At 41.3% G+C, this 22,851-nt stretch overlaps 1 protein-coding gene across 7 annotated transcripts in view; it reads right to left on the bottom strand.

The window, feature by feature from the left end:
- LOC133344244 (nuclear receptor coactivator 1-like) overlaps positions 1 to 22,851 on the bottom strand; it is a 98,595-nt gene that overhangs the window by 44,908 nt on the left and 30,836 nt on the right. For all 7 annotated transcript variants that reach the window (XM_061554312.1, XM_061554308.1, XM_061554311.1 and 4 more), the window contains 2 exons: positions 11,432 to 11,540; positions 4,534 to 4,712 (listed from right to left, as the gene is read on the bottom strand). In XM_061554312.1, coding sequence (XP_061410296.1) covers positions 4,534 to 4,712; positions 11,432 to 11,523 — 271 coding nt within the window. In that variant the 5' untranslated portion in view covers positions 11,524 to 11,540. The remainder of the gene's footprint in view (positions 1 to 4,533; positions 4,713 to 11,431; positions 11,541 to 22,851) is intronic.

The following is a 22,851-nucleotide window of genomic DNA, read 5'->3' as shown; positions in this document are numbered from 1 at the left end:
TACCGGTCATAACATATTATGTTTTTAATCGTATGTTTTCGCCTAACAATCTTGGTCTCGTCGTGTGAATTTGCTAAATGACACACGGAAGTCATCTAGGCATGGTGGATAAAGGGACTCGTTTATAATTGTACGACCCCTGATGTAATGAATTACAAGAGCAGAGGTGACACCACAGACACGAGATTAAAAGTGGTTGCTTTAGTCATAGCTCTACCAACCACCACCACCACATCATAGCATGAGTTCTCAAGGAAACGATGGCAAGGTGAGCAGCATCGACAACATTGGCCAAGTTCACTTCTTCAGCTTGTGTTCAATTTCTATTCATTCCACACGACAGATAAGCACGTGGTTTTTTGTCAGCTCACAAACGCACGTCAATTGTATTTATTGCAATGGCCAGTGGCAGCATCTTACACTTCACTGTAGTTTGCAAGAGCATTGCCGACCACCTCAACTAGTCTGAGGGTTGTTTGGTCAATTTCCATACTCGTTCACTTCAGTTAAAACTTTCCCGCAAACCCTCTGAATTCTGGCTTACTCGAGTCCAGCTTCAAGACGTTTTACTACAATGATGTTAAATTACCAGAGGAGGGACAGGGGTCTGACCCTCCTGAAGAGTACGATAACGTGCCGTTCGTTCGTTCCTGGCATAGTAATATGTGCAGTGGCTTCTGCACTGTGAAATAGAGCACCCTAATAACATATGGTATACATATTACATGTACATTAAAAAACACAATTCTCAGCTTAGTGTGCTGATAAACATATGAATACTTAAAAAAAGAGTAAACCATTTAAAATGAGGTTAAGCGGAAAGGTGAAACTTGAACAGAGAGCACATAGGCAAGGCCTTCCGCACCAAGCATGTCTACAAAAGGCTCTCTAAATGATCGATTGTGGCAGGGCTTTGCTTTCCTCCCGTCGATAGCAGTGACAGCTACTTAATGATGCTTTCCCAAAGTGCAACATGCTGAGGACTTCGACTCTCGCTTTGCTGTACCGAGCCGCTATTTTGCAGAATATTTCCCCAGTGATCACCTCTTCACATTTCCAAAAGAATGTACAGAAATGCAATCAATTGATAGAGGTTCATTATTATTTTTACATGATAGTATTCACATGAAGTGACTGTAATTTATTATTGTTATTTTAGAATACAACTTAAAATTAACTTTGTTTTGTAACATCCAATTTATATAAAGCAGCTTAAGTATGATTCTGATTACAAGTGATGAGGAACATTGTTTGTTGACTCAAAACAAAAATGCTAATTCTAATTGCAAGCTGCCATTTGTCATGTGATTTTGAATTAACTTTCAGGCTTTGCCAACAATGTACAAATTAAACCGAAAAAAATCACTGCTTATTTACATATCCATTTCAGAATATTTACTTTCAGCTCATTTAACCCTGGCCCCATTAACATCGAGCGAGCCAAATGGATCGACATTAAAGAAACTTTTAGCTACATTCCCCAGTGAGAATCCATCGATCTTGGCTGCCAATCATTCCCAAAGGTCAGCCAATCACCACAGCAGACCGGAAATGGGTAAACCAATGGATAGTCTTGTGGGCACAATATTGAGTGTTTATTGTCAGATGACTAAATGCCTGTGAGAAATAACTCCAATGGGCTCTCGGCACTATGTCCTGCACTTAGGCAGTGCCCACGTGTGAATGGATGAAGATAGGTTAATGGGTTATGATTCATAAGATTAATCAATGGAACAGTTGAATCACAATGGTAAAGTGTAGGCATACATCTACTTAAAAAAAAGGACAAAGGAAAGAGGTAGGTTCAGACCAAGGCCGTAGCCATGGAGTCAACATTGGGGGGGGCCAAATCTTCCAGGGGGTCTGCGGGTCCTCCCCCAGAAAAAAACATCTTAATTACAAATGAATTTCCTGCCATTTCCTGACTAAAATATAAAAAAATTCACCAACACATAGGATGGACTTTTTATTAATCTTTTACAATAATGTCTCATAGTGTATTGTATTACATTGCTCTGTTTTTTCTCTTTTGCCTTTTCTTGTTTCATTGTATGTAATGGCAGAGATTAGGGATTAATCAAGTACAACCATAATCACAATCATATAAACAGAAATATATTTTAAAGCAATATATTGGGGGGAACATTTAGAGCATATTTGAATATTGAGGGGGATGTCCCCCCCCCCCCCCAATATATATTATAATTACGGCCTTAGTTCAGACACACATTTTTAAATCATGATATTTTACGCTTGTTTTCAAACAGTGCGACGCAAATGGATAATGTGGGTCTGCTAATGCATTTATACACAGTGCCCTGTTATAAAATTTGCTTCAATTACATCCACACTTTAAAATTTGTCAAAAACATGCAATGAGGTTGCAGCTCAAGCTGACCAGAACAGTTCTGGTGAACATGGAATAGCACTCCTTGCCAATTAAAAATCGAGACTTTGGGAAAGGGATGAGAGGTAAGCAGAAATAACCTAGTTCTACTTTCGCAGAAAAGATAGCTGCGATCCTCTAAAGTTTATGATAATGTTGAAACAAACCAGAGTTTAGGAAAAATCATTGGCTAGGCCAGGTTATGCTATAGGGAATATAATTTTAATAAAATGTCATCTATTACAATGTTTACAAAAGAGTACCTGGTGACAAGAAGTACACATTTTTGGTTATTCATGTTGAGGGATTGGGAACAGAAATGAAAACAAGAAATTGTACACCTTTTTAATTTATTGAACTTGCCTGCCATGTTTTGGAAATCAAATAGGCTGTGCAGTTTATATTACAAGAAACATCATACAGGTCATGGTCACCTTCTACCACCGTGATCCTATATCAACATTTGTGATGTAAGAAGCTCCACTTCCAAAAGTGTGTGACTGAGAGGCCCACTGGGATTTTCATTTGTGACACTTGTTAAAGACTCTGCTTTGAAATTTTCCAACGATGCAGCGAAAACACAATTATGGTCATGGAGCCTATATTTCAACAAATGTTGGGAATAAAAATCCAATGGCACTGTATAAATCATATCTTGAGTTTCCCTGAAAATACATGTGTGCACTATGTTCGAGTCTAATGTCAGGAATAACATTATCTGTTGCCACTGGCAAGAGATACATTTGATAAACTTTTCTTCAGTTTAACACGGAGGCTTTCGCGACCAATATTATTCATAATCAACGTTTTTGGGTTTAAACGCGATCTAAACCCAAAAACGTTGATTATGAAACTTTTCTTCATTGGTCACGGTACTTTATTGTCATGTAAAATTTCATTTAAGGAAGTAAAGCTCGACGCGGACTATAATATTATTTAAATAATCGATTACTCTACCTGTTGGAGAATTACAAGTCCTACCTGTGTCCATGTGTGCTACTGGATGGGAGATAAAGGGAAGGACCTAATGACTCCATCAGCAACATCAGCCATGCCATGCTGGTTGTGGGTTGTCATGACAGCCGATATTTTGAAGGGGGTCACAGCTTAATCGACAACAATAAAGTAGCCGATGAGAAATTTTAGTGGACTTGATATGCTAATCATTCCAGCTCTGACTGAAACATTCCATGATACAAATCTTTTTGCACAACACACAAACACTTTGCTACCAATTAAGATACAATATATTTGATAATTTCATTCATATGCATGTTTTTAAATAAAAGGCATCAAAAGAAGATGCTTGATAATTAATGTAGATATGCTGTACACCAGGGAGAACATCTGCATAATATATCCACATGACAACCACATTAACTGAATGTGACTGTTTGATGAATTCATGAAACATACTTTTAATATTCAGCGTTACAACACCGGACTTGACTATAATTATGCTGTCAGAATTCAGCACTAAGCAATCTATTCCAACACTGAGTAACGTTGTAGCTTTACAATAGCTTACTAATATTGTCTTCAAAATCAGGCACAATCTGACAAATTCTAAAAACACAAAGACAAGCTGATAGTGTTAATAAAAATGCACACTCGCATATGCATGCATCTTTATTGACACACTTAGGCACATGTACATGTTGTGTGTACGTATGTTGAACTTCTTTCACACCGTACATAGCCAACCATGCTAATCAGGTGCGTTGTGATCCAGCACTGGATAACAATCGACAATTACCTATCTCCTAGCATCCTGCTCTGTTCAGTGTACAGCACACGTTTTCGGACTGTACCATGGTGTTTTTCGATACGATGTCCGCCGTTTCACTCCACATGCCGGGAGCTAATAAAGTTTTTTCTCCACGTGCTGGGAGCGCATTCATCGGACATCGTGCTGAACAACAACAACAATCGTTTAAACCCGAAAAAAGCATCCGAGCGCTCTTAACTGCAAAACTACACAGAGCTATCCATTAGCAAACACGTGTATACCATGTGTCCGATTGTGCCTGCTCTGAGGGCAATTAGCGAGTGTACACGAGTGGTCGACAGCAGCACACCTTCCCGTCGTGGTCAGCACAACTGTTCTAGCGTGCACTACTTTTGAGCAGCTTACGAGTCACACGTACCCAACTCCTGCCGCTTGATCTGGCGAATCTGGTTGACGGTCTCCTTGAGGATAGCGCACTTGTCGGGCTTCACATTGAGGTTGTCGATGTCGCTGATGTTGGCCGAGATGAGCTCTGCAAGCTCTTCGATGTATTTGTTTTCCTGCTCGCGACGTAGCTGTTCCGCCGTGCATTTCGCACTGCGAATACAGAAATAGAGAAAGAGAGAAAAACAAAGCAGGTACGGTCAATGCCCCGGTTGCAAGATATTGTCTCCCTCGACTGGTATACAGGTCGTGGATTCGATCCCAACCCTGACGCCTGCTATATATTTGGAGATTGCATGTTCTCCCTGTTGCCGTGTGGAATTTATTTGTATTTTACATTTTTATTTTTATTTTTTTTATCTACGCGAGTTTACCAAAAGAACCAAAGAATATACATAATTTCGATTTAAAGCTTCCGTGACTGCAGGGATTCATATTCTTGGTTCTTTCGGTAAAGTCACGTAGAAGGGAAATAATAAAATAATCAAAATCTAAACAATTTATTTTATAGAATATAATATACATAATGTTATCTGATTTATGGTTGCATGCACACAAACATGCTCACTCATTGATGTGTGTATATACTTAAATCAACGTGAGAATCAGCAATAGAATAATTGTGATTCCTGCAGGATCCATGTACGTATGTTGAACTTCTTTCGCACTGTACACAACCAACCACTAGCTTGTCCTTCCCCCACACTTTTGATTAGCACGGCTGGCTAGGTAAGGTGCGAAAGAAGTTCAACATGCATACATACATAACACTAGTTGCAATCGCAAATACAGATCTGACACAAATACATTCCTGTCCTTGGCAAGGCTTGCAGGAGACAATGCACCAAAAGCCCCTTTACAAATCTGTAAAATTCTTCTGGCAGTGGACAGCTGAGTAAAGGCCTCTTGACAAGGCAAAGTGATGGAAATGGTTACAATGTACCAAACAAAAATTAAACCATGCAATTTATTTTCAACATTGAGGTATTCAACGAAATAGAACAGCCATACATTCAACCCTACACAATTTGAAAGGGAAAAAAATAGTCCGTCAGGTTTCATTAGGAAGCAGAAAAACATGGCGACATTTATATTCCTAACATGATTATATAGATATTCTTTGGGTCTTTCGGTAAAGTCACGTAGATAGGTTCAAAGAAAATAATAAAAATAACAAAAACCTACGACGTTTCGATTTCAACGCAAGCGGTCGTCATCAGCTGAAAAGAGAGAGGAAAGCTGCCGAGGCAGGCTGTTTTAAAGGTTTGAAATGGGTGGAGCCCAAGGGTCATAAACGAAGTTGGCAGGGCTATTGATGTGAATGTGAGATAAATTAGCATGTTAACGGGAGATCGGAGGGCAACCTCCATGACGAGTGTGCAGAGGTGGCGCTGTTAATGTGGAGAAATTAGCATGTAATATAAGATCGCAGAGCCACAGCCACGTCGGTGCACAAGGTGGCTGAAGAATTTAACCTGTTAATGTAAAATCAGAGAGTCGCAAATAACAACGAACATCGCAAGGCAGGATGGAAACATCACAGCCAGTTATGCCTTAAACTGGTTAATAACGTCCTTCCACTGATTGCTCAGTTTTTACCCATCTTCTCGGTTGAAATTGTGTCTGTGTCTATATATCTGGATGGCTTCATGAACTAATCTTTGTTGATAGCCAGTGGGTTTGAAAAGTACCTTCGTCTTAGAGAAATCAATTCCGTGTGAGCCCACCGCATTAAAACAATGATCAGCCACGGCCGAGGTGTTGGTCCTACCGTGTACATTCATGGTTCAGCTGATGAAGTGTATGGCCAGTCTGACAATTCAATGTATAGAGACCAGGCTAAATGCCGATGCATAAAAAACCAAATATGTGTATCAGAGAGCCTGGTTATCACTGCACCCACCAAGCTTCTGCCTTAGCCATACGACTTAAAAATTCACATTTTCGTACATTTGAACACAACGCATCAGACTATATCACAGCTCTTGGGCTGTGGCACATGAAGACAATCATCTCTGTAAATTAAAAACAGCGGTTGATCACTACGGCCACTGTCACACTTACCCACGACCGATGGGGCTCGCTTTAAATTGACCAAAGCGTGAGGATCCAATATGGTAGCCATGGTAACGATGGGAAGGCAATTGTACATTTCACTTAGTACCTGCGCTGCAGTCACGACCGATGCAAATGCCGACGTAAATGCAAGCTGAAAAGTTCAGTTGCCCAGCAGTCTTTTCGTGGTCTGGTACTGCAAGTCGGAAGGTCAATCATGCGGCTCTTTGTTTTTTGTCACCACCTCCGGAGGATTGTGGCAAATAGGCAAGGCAGTAAAGGGCACAAGGTGCAATAATTCACAACTTTCAGTTTGTGTATATACACGAGAGGCAACTATGTGCACCTATAAGAACCCGTCAAGACGAACACAGTTGTTAATCATCATAGTTTATGGATGCACACAATCTTTTTATTTTTCGATTAAAAGCTTTCGTGACTGCAGGGATTCATCTTCTTGGTTTTTTCGGTAAAATCACATAGAAGGGAAATAATATAATAATAATAAAACATAATAAATTAATTCTCACGACGTTTCGGCCACAACGCAAGCAGCCGTCCTCAGGTGAAGACCAGGTCTGTCGGGGAGACAGCGTCTGATGCTGTCTCCCCGACAAACCTGCGTTGTGGCCGAAACGTCGTGAGAATTAATTTATTATGTTTTATTTTTATTATTTTATTATTTCCCTTCTACGTGACTTTACCGAAAGAACCAAGAAGATTAATATTTGTATTCTTAGATGACATTGAAATATCGGCTGTTTGGCACTTACATTGCCAATTTGCTAGTCTAGATACATTTTGCCCTACAGGATTCATGAATGAATTTGGAAATTACAGCTACGCTGCATTAAAATATGAGCTGGGTTTAATCGAGGCAGTGTTACAAATTTAAAGTAGCAACAAAAATGAAAATACTTTTGCCAACCTATGTGGAGTGCTATTCTTCAGTAGAACATTTCAGAATCAATGACACCACCATGAAAGAAACTGCAATAATTCACAGACCTGTACTACAAAATGTATTCATTTTGTTTGAAGACCCGTTTGTATCCCACCTGTGCTTCTAATATAATGTAATGCATGCATTACAATTATCACTTTCAACCAGAGACAAACATGGGGGTAGATAATGTAGATGAGCAGAATATTCTGCTGAATGAATTATAGATAAAACTTAAACATTTGGAAAATTATATTTGTATAGCACATGTACCACCGCCAGATCTCATCAAATTATTATTTTATTTAATCAACAGCCTCCTGCAGACATAATATACTGTGGGAGAGTACACTTCTACTCGACTCTACCAATAACCCCAAGCAGTGCATGCACGCACGAGGACACTAGCAGTTGGTGCAGTCCATTACCCCCCCCCCCGGCCCACTTCATGCTATGTTAATCATGGTACAGTCCTAAACCACAGAATCTCTCCACCAATTGCATCCAGGTTTAGTCATCCTTTTCCAAGTAACATCCAAAGAGATTAAAACCAACCCATGACCTGAGCAGCTCCCGGCTGCCAAATGGAGATCCTTAAAAGTTTTGTTCACTGTACCAACAAGCAATAATGAGGCCGTGCTGAGCCAGACTAGTGTGGCTCAAGATGCAGCGAGTTGTTTATGCACTGAAAAACCCGAGCCATGACGTCATCGGGCTACTGATGTTATGCGCAATTAACACGTCATAAGTGCCACACCTGGCCCTGCCTGCCACCGAGCCAGATCCAGACTTCTTATGCGACCAGAGTGCCATGGGTTGGTCACAGCTCGGCACGGAAATTAGCCAGTGGAAAAGCTCAAACAATGAGGGCTCGGTGTTGGATCAGCTCGCATGTGCCCATGGAAAAAGGACAATGAAGTCAACATGGCCCGAACCTTACAAGTAGATCTCCTCGGAGAGGTGAACGGGATAGGAGGGTGGCAGTGACATATTCCCAAGGCAACAAGCAAGGTGGAGATGGAGCAAATAAACCAACTCAAATGCGGGAGCCAGATTGGTTGTCGCATCACAATGTGATATATGGCTTGGGGAGGCCTGCAACGAGCAGTGGATAGATCGTGACTGTTGCTGCTGCTGATAAAAGGAATCCTTCATTTTAAAACTTCACATTTGGGTATTTTGTGTCAATATGAACCAAAATAATGATTAACCTCACCCCCAAATTCTAGCACCTGTGAATGATTTCATGGAAGAGATGACATGCAAAGATTGCCCCATGATAATGTGCTGCAGGACATGGAAATGCGATGACGGGACTTATGGGACGCAGTAAGAAACATCCTATTTTCTTGACATCCATTACTTACACAAATATAGGTCATGCACACGTGAAGCTTGGTTTGTACTGTATGTTATTCTCCTTGGCTTTCGAGAAAACGTGTTTGAGCTTGAAATCTGTGTTTGCCCTCCTGGTTTAATTATGGCTACACGCGGTTTTTGACTGCATAGACACAATCATTGGTGTACAAGTTCTCTAAGAAACCTGATGGGACTCCATCACAATTCTCAAAAGAAGATCCCCCACCCCCCATCCCCAACTCTTGAATTCATCCCAGATGAATTAAAAGTTGGAGAAAGAAAATGCAGGCATGGCAAGCATTACATATAAATAAAAGTGCTCCACATGTGGATTCATTTATGTTGTAGGAGAGCTATAGATGCTTTGAACTTGCCAGTAAACACTGGAAACTCAAAATTACGTGCTATAACAAAAAAAAGTACTGCTTCGTTGGCATTTTCCATTAGTTATAAGATCCGGGGTCAACTCTTGTCAACACCGCAGCCATTATGCATTCCTTGTCTTTGTCGACATTTAAACCAAAACTTTAAGCTTCCATCCAGAAAAACAAGTCACCAATATTCCAGATATCTTGCTTCTTCTCCAACTCGCTGAGTTGGAGCACTTTCAATCAGAGACTCGTCATATTTCGAGTGCCCATATGCTCATGGACTTACAGTGCACTATTGCTCTCTTTGTAATGAACGCTAACATTACGATGTAATTTTTTGAAGTCATTATTTGTCCTTGCAAATGGTACAAATAAACTAAAATAAAAGAATTGTGCAACATCATATGAATAGGTACAAGATGGTACTAATCATTAGACTTTTACATGGATGGCACAATTAATTTTCTCAAAACTTACACAACTCGCTTGGTAACTTTGAAACATTGTTCAAAGGGCAAATAATGAAGTGCTATTGTGCGTGGATGCATTGTGTCCACTGGCCTGGACAAGCTGCTCATTTGTCTTGCTGTAGGAAGGAGGTCAACTACATTTATCTTTCTTAGGCCACAACTGTCCCCGTCCTGCCAAGCATCTTCTCCTGAAGCCATGTGGGGCATTGTGTGGCAAGGGTCAGACCGCCGATCATCTAGACTTACTGTTTGTGCTATGGGGTCCCGAGGCAACCCAATGTGAAGTTAGCTAACACCGACACCCCCTTTTAATGAAGAGGCAGAGACATTTATGGGCTCCTCTTTTGAAAACAACCAACAGGAAAGATGCGTGGGTAAGAAGGAAGTGGCATCACCTGCCACACCATGATTGCTGCAGAGCAATGGCGTATCTCACAAATTGACAAATGTATTCATGAGAGAGGGTAAAAGAAAGAGTCGTGTTGGTGGAAAAAATGAACATTTTAAAGCAGAAAGCTTGGCAGTGTACATTTCAAGCCGGGTTTGTTCCCTTCATAAACCTTCATCGAGTTGCAAGTGTCCACTTTAAAGAAAAACATTAAAGAATAGTCACAAAGGGCAATCCTTTATTTTCCTCTGGACCAAACAACATCAAAAGGTTTCAATGGACCCTTCTTCACAGCATCACTCATACAGCATGCTGCTTTGCAAAAAAAAGTGAAAAAATGAGGCCAGGATTGCCATCTTCAGAATTCCACCCTTGAAATCAAAACAGCTTCAAGGCACAAGCTACATACCCTGCCAAAATTCATGACTAATGGAATCAGCTTGCAAGGGAGACTACACCATGAGTTTTGTGACAAATGTAATGCACATTTATTTGGTGTGTATTTGTTATTACGATTATCACTGCACATTCTCTTGTAAGTGGATTTTAGTTTATGTGCATGTATAATTGGTGAATATATACTCTTAGTTCTTTCGGTAAAGTACGTGACTTTACCGAAAGACTTTACCGAAAGAACTAAGAGTATGAATCGTTGCAGTCACGAAAGCTTCAAATCTAGAATTGGTGAATATAATTACAAGTGTACAAAGGTGAAACCATGACTGGAGGAACATTGAATACGTATATAGAATTTTAGAGAAAATATTTTTTCGTAATCACAAACTTCAGTACATGCATAAAAGATGCAAGTTTTATCTTTTGCATTATTTCCCAAACATATAATCAAATCAATGATGCAGAATAATGAATGAGGGGCGGCCAAGGAATGAAACGCGTCTTGACGATGCCCAACAAGGAGATGGTGCAATGAAATCAGCTCGTTGGTAACTGCGAGGTGATCAAGAGATGGCGGTGACTTGGGGAAGTCTTCATCCATAAGCGGATTATCCATGGCTGACAATGAAAAAATACACTATGCAAGTTTATAATTTCATGCGATTAGACCTCTTTCTGAATACATGCAAATATATATTCCAATCCTATCACTGGCGAGCAAATGTCTTTTGAGCAAATAAGGTTGACAATCCTCAAGCACCTTCGTGAAGGAACCGCATCAAAGTGTAAAGTTGCACCGGTGACGAGGAGTGCTGTCCACAAATTTACAACGGCAAATATATTTTTCGGCAAAGGTCACACACATTTTCAATGCAATGGACCCCCCTTACCTCGTCTTGAGTGGATCCGACGAGGATGAGGACTTGCGCTTGCGCGACTCGGAGAGGCCGGGATCCACGGCACTTTCCCTGAGAGCACTCATCGTGTGCGAGGCAAATCCTGCAATGGGGACAACACATTGACCACTGAGAACAGCCGTGTGCATCTAAATATGCAGGGGGGTCCCCATGCCTCAGCTTTTGACTCCAACAGGTAGAGCATTATTTATTGTGTTCATCTCAAAATGCAAACACATTACATACATTTCAATACATTTCATCTCCAATAATGGACGATGAAAATGCATACCAAAGTTAGGCAACTTAAAGACATACATTTAATGCATGTTTTTTGTGCCTAAAATTACCACCGTTCAATATGCAGAACATTTAAAAGACAGGGTAACTGTTATTTAGCACTTTGTGCTTTATGCCAGATTACCTATGTACAAGACCCCATAATTAAGTGTAAAACAAAACTCTCAGCAAATGCATTACGAGTTGCTCTATTTTGTAAAAAAAATTGCACTGTACTAATGTGTATAAAAACACGAGCGAAGGCATATTGAAATTCATGAACAAGATGGGCTGCACGCTCAATCCCCAGTGCATGCATTAAGTACATGTGAACTAGTTGTGTTGATACACATCACAGCATTTTTTTTATAAGGTACTTTGTTGCCAACCAAAATTGTATAGATCTAGTCACTGGTATTGGTTATTTGTGTGGTTTATTTATTAACTGATTACAATTATTTGCACGTAAAAGTCTCAATGACTCTTTCTCAGGAGCATCCCTGTCTGCTTCTCATCCTGAGTAATTTGAAGGGAATTTTCAACATTGGGAAGTTGGCCAAGAAAAGTTACATTGTATGTTAGTTTTAGCGATAGAGTTAACCAGAAAACCCAGAGGAAACCCATGGGAACAAAGGGAGAACATACAAACTCCACACAGAAAGGCACTGGAGTCAGAAATTGAACCTAGGTTCGTCCTGCTGTGAGGCACAAGTGTTACCACTGCACCACCGTGCCACCCCCCTTTGGCGGTAAACTTAGGAGTGAATTGCTCTATGGGTTTAGTTGTTTTTTCTTGATAACATGTGAAGTCGTCTTGGTCTACAGCACAGAACAACATAACCTAACCCAAGAGGTCTAACCAATCATGTCCACCACTCAACGAATGCATGCCAGTCAATGTTTGTATATATAAAGCTAAACAGGGCAGAGGAATGAAGTTTCAAAAGCAATGGCTAGAAGTAAATACAGATGTAAATCAAGAGGGGAACTGTGGACTGTATGCACACATTGCTATGCACTGTATGTCTTGATACACTTGATTTCAGCAGCAAACCTTCTCGCTACACATTCTTTAAAAACAGCACCGTCCAAGACAGATATGCCTTTAGCAAGAAAAAGTACGGAACTTATGGAAGTAGAGGAATCCACGACGATAGAAAAAAAATGAACCCGTAAAAACAAAGTTTTTCACTATAAATCCTTTATATGCGTGGCGGCTAGAGTCCTCTCGTCCTCTGGCTTGAGATGGCTGCCACCTATGGGTCAGATGATTGTCTGCCAGCATTAAGCAATTGGTAATTAAATATTTAAAAAAATTTCCCTAAACAGTGTAAAATTTTGGGGGAAAAAATTCACGAAAATTAATTGTCACGCACAACGAGTCTGTGTGGAAAATGTCAGCTCGATTGGATCACGGGAAGTGTGTTAAAAAACGACCGAAAGATTTGCACGGTCGTAAGCAAGCAAGCAAGCACGCAAGCAAGCAAGCAAGCGAACTTAATATAAAGGATTTAAAAAATACACGACACTTCAAATAAACTCCCCTCCTCTACAGCCATTTTAAAGTCACTATGAAGTAATCTTGTTGAAGATTACTTCTAGATGCATTTGTTCTTAGAAAAGTCATCCAGCAGTGGCGTAAATGTCATAAATATATCCACTCACAAGAGTTTCCCACGAGTGGTCTACCAGTATTCCTCAAGTCATCATAATATAGTCACTTATACGTGGTGGCAAATTCACATTATCCACTTTTTGAGCAACTCGGCAGCGGTCTCCCAGACACTTTATATGAAATCGATTAAATTACCGTATTTTCCCGCATATAACCCGCGGGGTATACCACTTTTTACAAACAAAACAAGACCCTGCGGGGTATATGGAGGTGCGGGCTATCCCAAAAATATTTTACACGTGTGACGTCATAACTCGTTAAATGTTTTCACGGTAGGACTATCCACTATGCAACACTTGTCTTTGACTAAAGCACTGCGGAATAAACTACTCGCACTAAAATTGCACATGTTATCACGTTTTAAATGATTCGAATTATTTGTACAATGAAACGACAATGTTTGAAATGGGCGCACTTTGTTTATCAGCAACGGGAGAGCAGAGGCGTTACCGTAGTGCTCCTATTGTCTGCACAGTGTGTCTGCACAGTGCGCAATCTACCAGTACTTATTTATTGGATATTTACTTTTGTTACGTATTTACTGTTTTAAGTTCACTCGTTTCCGGTTAGTTTGTTTTCTTTGTGCACGTTATGATTTTAATGTTAACAATTGAGAGTGGAATGTATTACAAATGTAAACTTCGTATTAATACAATGGAATTAAGCTGCGGTAACGACGTTAAAGATATTAATGCATGCGGGGTATATGGAGGTGCGGGCTATCTGAAATTTGTTTTACACATAACGCTATTTTTGCGGGGTATATGCGTCTGCGGGCTATATGCGGGAAAATACGGTACATCAATTAATTTAGCCAAAAAATAGAGCTCTATTTGCTGTCTATGTGTCATACGCATAACAAAATAGTAACATTTCACCAACTCACATGACCACACTATGCGTGGCTTGGTGTGCTAATGTAAGAGCATTAAAATGCTAGTATTTTTGCAAATGGTATAACACGAAAAGGAAATTCTTCAAGTTACTTAGACACATGGGCACCAAAATAAATAAATAAAAACTTCTACAGATACAAGGAATCACCCACAAGTTCCAAAAACTATTCCTATTATCCACATATATCCAGCGATAAAAAACACAAAACATAGTTGTCTTCGTAGACTCATAAAGAAAATGACCCACAAAAAGCATCCCCAAAAATCAATGCGGTTAATGGAAACTTCACTGTATATTATTTGGATTTAAACTAACATATTAGTTATCCCTGGGGAAAGTGCTTCCTATGTATTATTACTACAAATAATTATTGTAAAAATAGATTTCATAGTTGTGAAAGGCACGAATATTTTGCCAAAGAAAATCTAATTGGTAACATGAATGTCCACACAAAACACCATTATTCAAAGTAGCATCGTAACCATGCTACTAGGCCAATAGTGTACATTGAGGTCATAGTGACCATAGACATCACAATAAGAACACAGGGTGCTGTTCGCAGAATGTGTAAGGTGGGCCCCAATTCTGGATAATGAAGCACCTCAGTTGGTGTGGCCACCAAAAGAAAAGAAAAAAACACCTGGGTTGAAACCTCCACCCTCTGAGGGGGCACTATGCACACACAGGATAATCAACCACAGTACTAAGGATGCATAGTAGATTCTAGATTTGAAGCTTTCGTGACTGCAAGGATTAATACTCTTAGGTTTTTCGGTAAAGTCACGTAGGTAAAATATAAATAATACAAATATAATTGAAATAATAATAGAAATAACCATGAAAAAGATTTAACTGCACATATTTGGACCATCATATTTGACAGGTACTATTCTACTTTACCGAGTGTTGACATCTCCAGCGTTTAACAGCACTCTCCTCTCCTTTGTTGTATTTGGATTGCCAACCAACAACTCTCCTCTCCTTTTGTATTTGGATTGTCAACCAACATCGAGTAAAATATCAACAAGATGCACCAACTGTTCTCTTTTAGCCCCCCCCCCCTAACACGTTCCACTCATTGGCTTCCACATTCAGATAACCCCCTTCCCTCCCCCCTTAAACTTGCATTTAAGAGCTTGACTCTTGGAATTTTCCCTCACTTGAGACAGTAAATCTAGCTGTGACGGTCACACCTGATGACGGAGACTTGTGTTGCCTCCGAAACGTCGTGATTTATTATTTTATTTCTATTATTATTTCAATTTTATTATATATTTTTTACCGACGTGACTTTACCGAAAAACCTGAGAGTATGCATAGTAGACTTGTAATCGAGAAAAGTACTTTCGTGAAACAGCCAGGCTGCCTTCATCAACAAAGTGCAATTGCACATCGATAGGCCAAAGAGTAGGACAGCCGGCAGTATTTGCTTAAGACTTTAACAACACACCGGTGTGCTGTACTAGTGACGAATTTATATGTGACAACCCTTACTAGTTAGGTGTGTCGGGTGATGGTGGGTTTTAACGACACATTTATATATTTACGCAATCTAAACCAAAAAAACCTCTATTATGGACTTTTACAGCCATATGACATTCATCATGTCCAGTATCATGAAGGACTTAATCAACTTCTCAGTTGTCAATTAACAAATACATCGGGTTAACATCAACAGGGTTAACCTTAAAGTGAGTATTCCATTAAGGATTTTAAGCGATGCATTTTGGGAAATGAAAAGTTATCTTTGCCAAAGAAGTAAAACAGCGAATGGGAAAAGCGCTGACTTTAATGAAAAAAAGATCGTTGCCAGTACAGTAAAGATGGTGGCTCTACAATTCAAAGGGCTACTCAAAATGTTTCTAGAAAAATATGGTTGATTGCTAAATGGGATACATTCTATTCTTTGATTAGCATGGTTGGCTACGTACGGTGCGATAGAAGTTCAACATACATACATTCTTGGATATTGCAATATATTCAGGAGCTAAAGGTCAATGTCTGAGGTCTGCTAACCAAAACAGGGCTTCAGGAAAGTTTGTGTAGTTTTGCTATTCCTGCAATAAAGGAGCCCAGACTACAGTGGTGTACTAAAGGATCAATTAGTTTGGGTTGCGTGGCCAGTCGCATTGTGGCTTGTCTTTAATTTTACATTCATGACGCAGATGTGCACAACTGATTTTTTTATGCAGATGATGGTACCAGTGTCTTTGAGGAATTTCAAAGCCAGGTGGTCGCTGTTTGGGTCTAGAATGAGGTGTTTATTCTGGACTTTGGCGTTGTTCCAATGTTCGCCAGCTTTCTTATGGATCTGGGTGAGATTCTAGGATGGTGACAGCACGATCCCAGAAGGGAGATCGGAACTATTGTTGAGGTTTCGGTTGATGGGTAGGTTGCCATTGGCAAGAATACGTGGAAACTCCTTGTCTCTGTGGATATTTGGTGGCAAAATTGTCGCCAGAACATGAAGCCAGGGGATTGGTGTCGATTTCAGAATCCCTGTTATGATGTACATCGTGTTATTTAATTGTGCATCTAGCCGTATTGTGTACAAGCTCCCGGACCAGGCTGAAGCACAACACTCGACAATTGAATAGATCAGTGAGAAAGCAGCAGTTTGCAGCACATCAGCTGAGGCGCCCAAGGCGATTCCTGCAGGCTTCTTGTGGGGTGGGGGCAATAGGGCCTCTCAACCCACCTCGTTCAGCAATAAAGAGGGGGAGCCGAGGGTGTGCTGATCCCGGCGACCAAGAGACTGGAGGGGACGCCTGACTCCGTTCGCCTCAGTCTGGGAGAGAACCACTCGCGACGAGTGGGTCCAAAGTGCAGCCACCTTCGGCTACAGGTTGGAATTCATGGGGCATGCCTCAGGACCAATTTGGAAAGAAGGACCAATTTGGAAAGAATCACACCTTCTGATGGATCAGAGTATAAAGGTAGTCTTGTTAGCATAGTTGTTGAGGCTCCTGGAAATAGGGGCTAAGTCTCAAGGGGCAGTGGGAGTCGAGTTTCTACTAATTTCTTTATGGTCCCCAAAAGCATCTGGGGTTACAGGGCTATTCTGGATCAAAGACGGCTCAAAAGACACATCATGTTTGCTGGCATCGGTCAAAAAAGCCCTGAAGCCAGACGACTAGTTGTGTCAGTGGACCCGAATGACGCATACCTTCACGTGCCAATTTTCAGAAATCAGCACAAGTTCTTGTGTTTCAGCTTCTGAGGGAGACACTGGGAGTTCCAAGTTTCTGTATTCAAACTATAGGCCTTCCCAAGCTTTTTACCAAGGTGTCGGTTGTGGTGATCTCCCACCTGTGGAAGGGTGGTAACCATGTGTATCTATACCTGGATGACCTCTTGATAAGAGCAGAATCCGAGCGGGCTCTGTAGAGGTGTGTGGCCAAGGTGGTGCGGACCTTGCAGGTGCACATGCTCGTCGTGAATGCCCCCATGTGCAGTATGCAGCCAGTAAGAAGGTATAAACACTATGGGGCCATCATCCAAACCGTCCAAAGAAGGGTTTTTCCCCACAGAAAAGGTCAGATGAGTCAGGGCAGACACGGTCAGTTTGGTGAACAATGATGGAGCAGGGAGACACTTCCATGGTAATCTTGGGTGATATGGCGACGTTGAACATGGTCCCTTGGGCCAGAATCCATGACAGCCCTGCCATGGTGCCTCCTAGCCACTCAAGACCCCTTTGTAGGTGACATGCAGCAATCTGTGAAGTTCTAAGTCAGCTAGGCAGGACCTACTGTGATGGCTCAAGTTTCCTTGGTGGACAGAAGGCATTCCCTTCAGGGCGCAGGTAGAGGTGGAGACAAGCGCAAGCATGTTCGGCTGGAGGGCATGCTGCCAGAGCAGTGTTGCAAGTCAAATGATGAGCAGAGATATAAGAGCATCAATCTTCTCGAGCTCAGGGAAATGAGTGGTGCTGTTGGAGCAACAGTGATAAGAAAATATGTCTTGGTTAGATGCAACATGACGGCAGTTACCATGGTGAACCGGCAGGACTCTCCATGGTTTGACGAGCTGATGCGCGAGTCAGCCCACCTCCTGACAAGGAAGGTGGAGAAGAGGGGGGGGGGGGGGTAACTGCTAGCTCGTCGCCTCTCCGAGGTTGACAACCAATCAGCAGGTTGGTTGAGTTGTAAGATTCTGAACCCGGGCAAGTGGCCGTTGCATTCCAGGGGTTTTCAGCTAGTCGTCAGGAGATTCGGTGTCCACCGGATGGACTGGTTTGTGTCCAAAGAAAATGAAAAGTGAGGCAATTCGCCTCAACGCATCAACAGCAGGAAGCTATGGTCATGGATGTGTTGGTCGGGGAGACTGGAATACTTCTTCCCCCTATTCCCATTAGTCCCAAAAGTGTTGGAAATATTGCGAGGTAAGGAGTTCAGGCAATTCTGAAATGGCCAAGGAGCTCCTGGTTCTCAGACCTGATGTCCATGATGGTAAGCGAACAAGGGAGTCTGGTTTCAGAGCCTGCAGGCTTTGAACGTGATGGCATGGAAATTGAGGGCAAGGTTCTCCAGATTTGGTCTGGACAAAGGGAGGCAAGATTTACTTCCGAAATCCAGTCGACAGTCTACTTGGCGGGTGTCTACTTTCCACTGGGAACATTTTCGAACATGAGGCCAAGCAAAGGGTCTGAACCCAGTGTCGTGCAGGGTAGCAGAGATTGTAGAATTATTAGTGGAGGCCTTCGATAAAAGGCTATTGTTGGTGGCCTAAGGGTCGAGTGGCGACTATCGACCATCGCTAAACAATTTAAAGACGAAGACATGGCAAAAAAGCAAAATAATGCAGGTGGTGTTGAGCCTCACATGTGGAACCCATACACAAAAACAAAATATGAGAGGGCATGACCCAGAGGCAACTTTAAGGGGGGACTAGGCCACGCCTAGGATAGGGGTGGAGCCTTGGCAGAAACAAACTGCAAAGTGAATCGCGACGTGTAAGGGTGAACCGATTGAAAATGCCTTTTCATAGTTTACAAAAGACAGACAAAATGATGACATTTGTCTTTTTCATTTGATCAAATCAGAAAAAGAATCAGCTTCAAAAACACAACTGTGGTTTGAATCAAACATAACGAACAAGTGTACGAGCAAATTTACAACACGAACTCTAGTTTTTCACATCACTTTTCATCTTCCCGTGGCTTCCGAGACCACAGCTTAAGCACGGATTGGACAAAGTGTCCAGTGTGAACAGGGGTGAGCCAAGGGGACCGGATAACCGTGGCAGCTCCTGTCCCTTGCTGACTCACTCCCTATAGTGCAGAGCAGAGTTTCCATGGGCACGGCACTCCCGTTTCTCTAGCAACACCGCTGTTGCCACGGACACATCCAAAAAAACAAGCCCGAGTGTTTTGCTTTGGTGCAATTCTCCTGGCTCTCCAGCAAGCAAGTGTTAACTAGCTAACTCACAAATGCAGCATTGTTCTGGTGGAGGGCAAATCAGATGTGTTGGGCTAATACTTAAATCCAAATGCATTTCATGTCTGATCTCCTAAGATGACGCATTTTTCCGTTGACATTTTACAAATATATAAATGTACGCATACATTCTGTAAAGAAATCATGTTTACTGATTGGTGATTGGTTGCACTGTGAATGCCAAAAATAAATACTGTCACAGCAAATGCATCACATAAAAATAAACAATGTGCTCATTGGCTTTCCTGCTTCAAGGTTAGCATTGTATGTATGTTGACCTTCTTTCGCTCCATACATAGCCAACCATGCGAATCGGAACATTGCGTAGAATGCAGTCTTACAAGCCACACCCTCTTCATGTGACGTAGCCCATTAAGATTCATTTGACCTTTTTGATATTGCCACAACATATTACTTAATCATAGATGGCTACATAAACACATTAAGCTGTTGCATGTGGCACGCTGCGGTTGCATTCACCTGAAACCTCATTTTGTAAGGCAATCATATGCATGTTATGTTATACCTAACATAAAAGACTAAAAACTTAACAAGATGAGTGTCACTCTACCGGGGCCCTACGTCATATCTATCAATGTGAAATGACAACTCAGGAAGACCTTGGTGACAAATATAACTAAAAAGTTTAACAATACTATGAGTTAAATGAAAACCACTCTACAATTGACTGCGGTACTATGGTGTCCCAGTCGGAAGACCAAGTTTCCTTATTCCGACTCCCCACTGGACCCAAACCGACCTTATATTCTACTGGAGAAGGGTGAAAGCAGAAAATGCGAAAAGTTGCCGTAAAAAAAAAAATCCTATCAGGTCCAATGCTCTTTGTTTAAATAAACATTGCCCAGCAGACCAACCACAGCAATTTTGTCAAAAAGCAATCCTTGAAGAGTCTAGTCTGAAGTGACGCGCTAACGTAAAACGAGGCGATCGTGACCCAGAAGGCAATGTAATGCAACAAAGAAACTGTCGTGCTCGAAGCAAATAATGACAACGGTGAGAATCTTGAGGCTGCAGAGAAGTGCGACGAACCGTCCACCAATGCGGACGAGTCGGCTTGACCTTGCGTCGCGGGTCTTTATGCCGCTGCACCCTTGGCGAACCAAGCAAGCACGTCAATGACAATTGTATCCATCTCACTTAGGCAATGACTGTATTCTCATGATGAAAGAGAACAGGCTACAACATGCAGTGCAGCCACATAAGCTGTATCATCAACATAGGAAACAAGAATAAGAGCAAACTGCTCGGAAGATATTGTCTAAATCGGTTACACTACTTGATGAGCTGGAAGTCAATGCTATTAAGAGTAAAACAACTTTAAAAAACATGAAGGGCACCTCACTACCAAGCATGAGCCACTTAAGTGAATGCTTATGTAACCTCCATCTCCACCTGGTGTGCATTGTATTGTTTGCATTAGTTCGTTGGATTTTACTTAAACTTTGTATTTCAACAAGTTTATTAGAGTATCAATCTGTAGTACTGATAAACATTACAATTTTAACATGCTAAAATGTATGGACCAAAACAATGATCTGGTTGCCTGATAATTATTTTGGTGTCCGTGTATTTAATAAAATTGCTGGCATATCGATGAATATGGAAAGGTCTTTGATAAATCTCGAGACAATAATAAATAAGAAATATATGACAAGACCCACCTACCAGTATAACAGTGTAGTCAGTAGATTAAATTTGACCATAGCACAATAGGCTGTAATATTCGTTCTTAGTGCATCCAGTAATGATGTATTAATTAAACACGACAATTGCTTCCATTTCTTGTATTATTTACTGGCACTTCACCTTCCGTACTGATTTTCCCCTTCAGACACTGGATTGTCCCCTACTTAAGCCGTCACTTTTGCTGACTTTTCACTGTCCTTTAAAGCTGCCCTATAATTCATCCATCTACAAAATAAATGTCGTGGCGTGGCAGTAAGGTGCATTCTTCAAAAAGCTCTAGTTTCAAATGAAGCACCATGAATAAGCAGAGTGACCAATAACTAATGTCACTAATGAACTTACCAGGACCTCAATACACTTCCATTTAAAATAAAAAACGATTTCCAATCATAGGCCACCACATTGTATTCCAGTTTGTGATTCCATGTAAGGTGCTGGGTAGACTCCACCTTGTGTTCAGAATTCAGCTTCTAGAGTCCTTAAGTGCACACCGTGTCGTGAGCACACCACACCTGCTCACCTCTTTGCATTGGCTACCAGCAGTCAAGTATAGAGTGGACGATAATATCCCGCTGCTGACCTAAAAGGCTATCAAAGGGTTAGCCCCACAATATTTGAAGGAACTGATCCATGCTTACACTCCAAAGAGGTCCCTGGGCTCTCCGGAACGCCTTATTCTAAGTACTCCGAGGTCAAGGCTCTGTTCCTGGGGCGATCGGGCTTTTGCCAGTGCAGCTCCCAGACTATGGAAAGCTTTGCCTTTGGTAATAAGGCAATCAGTAGTGAGAGCTCTTCAAGTCTGTCTTGAAAGCTTACCTCTTTAAATTGGCCTTTACCCCCCACTAGTTCTGGCCGTTTACCCTGGTTCTGCTTATTTCCTGCTTTCCATACATAGCAAAATAGACTCTACGGATGAAATGTCAATTACTATTATTAAATAGCAGAGTGCAGTAGAATGTTGTGAGAGGGGGGAGGCACTTGTGCTCTCAACCAAGTTGGCAAACAATAAATCCATCACAGGATATAAAGTTTGCCGTCAGGAGATGTACTCGGTTCTGCCGGGTGTATGCTGCACTAAAAATTGCCCTCTTGTCATTTCATTCAGACAATGTACTTGTATCTCCTTCAATTCATGTCGAAACATAGCTTTCTGTAGAAAACCTTCACATGTGCAGACTGCAAATGGAATGTCCACAGAGCCACTGCCATATTGTGAACATTTTTTACATTGACCATTGGTCCCTTTTGTAGCCACTTTGCAAATGAACAAGATGTCAAATTCAGAAATGGTTGCATCATATCTAACCATCTCTAAATGTGCCATTAGGCTCACTTAACTATATCACTAAATTAAGGCTGCTGAACTGAATCCCAACAACGTGCTCTATATTCATTCTTGCTATACTCGTGTTCATTAA

The sequence above is a fragment of the Lethenteron reissneri genome, chromosome 19 (assembly GCF_015708825.2).
Source record: "Lethenteron reissneri isolate LAM-NWPU_2019-01 chromosome 19, ASM1570882v1, whole genome shotgun sequence".
NCBI lineage: Eukaryota > Metazoa > Chordata > Hyperoartia > Petromyzontiformes > Petromyzontidae > Lethenteron > Lethenteron reissneri.
This window is presented reverse-complemented; position numbering and strand designations above follow the sequence as displayed.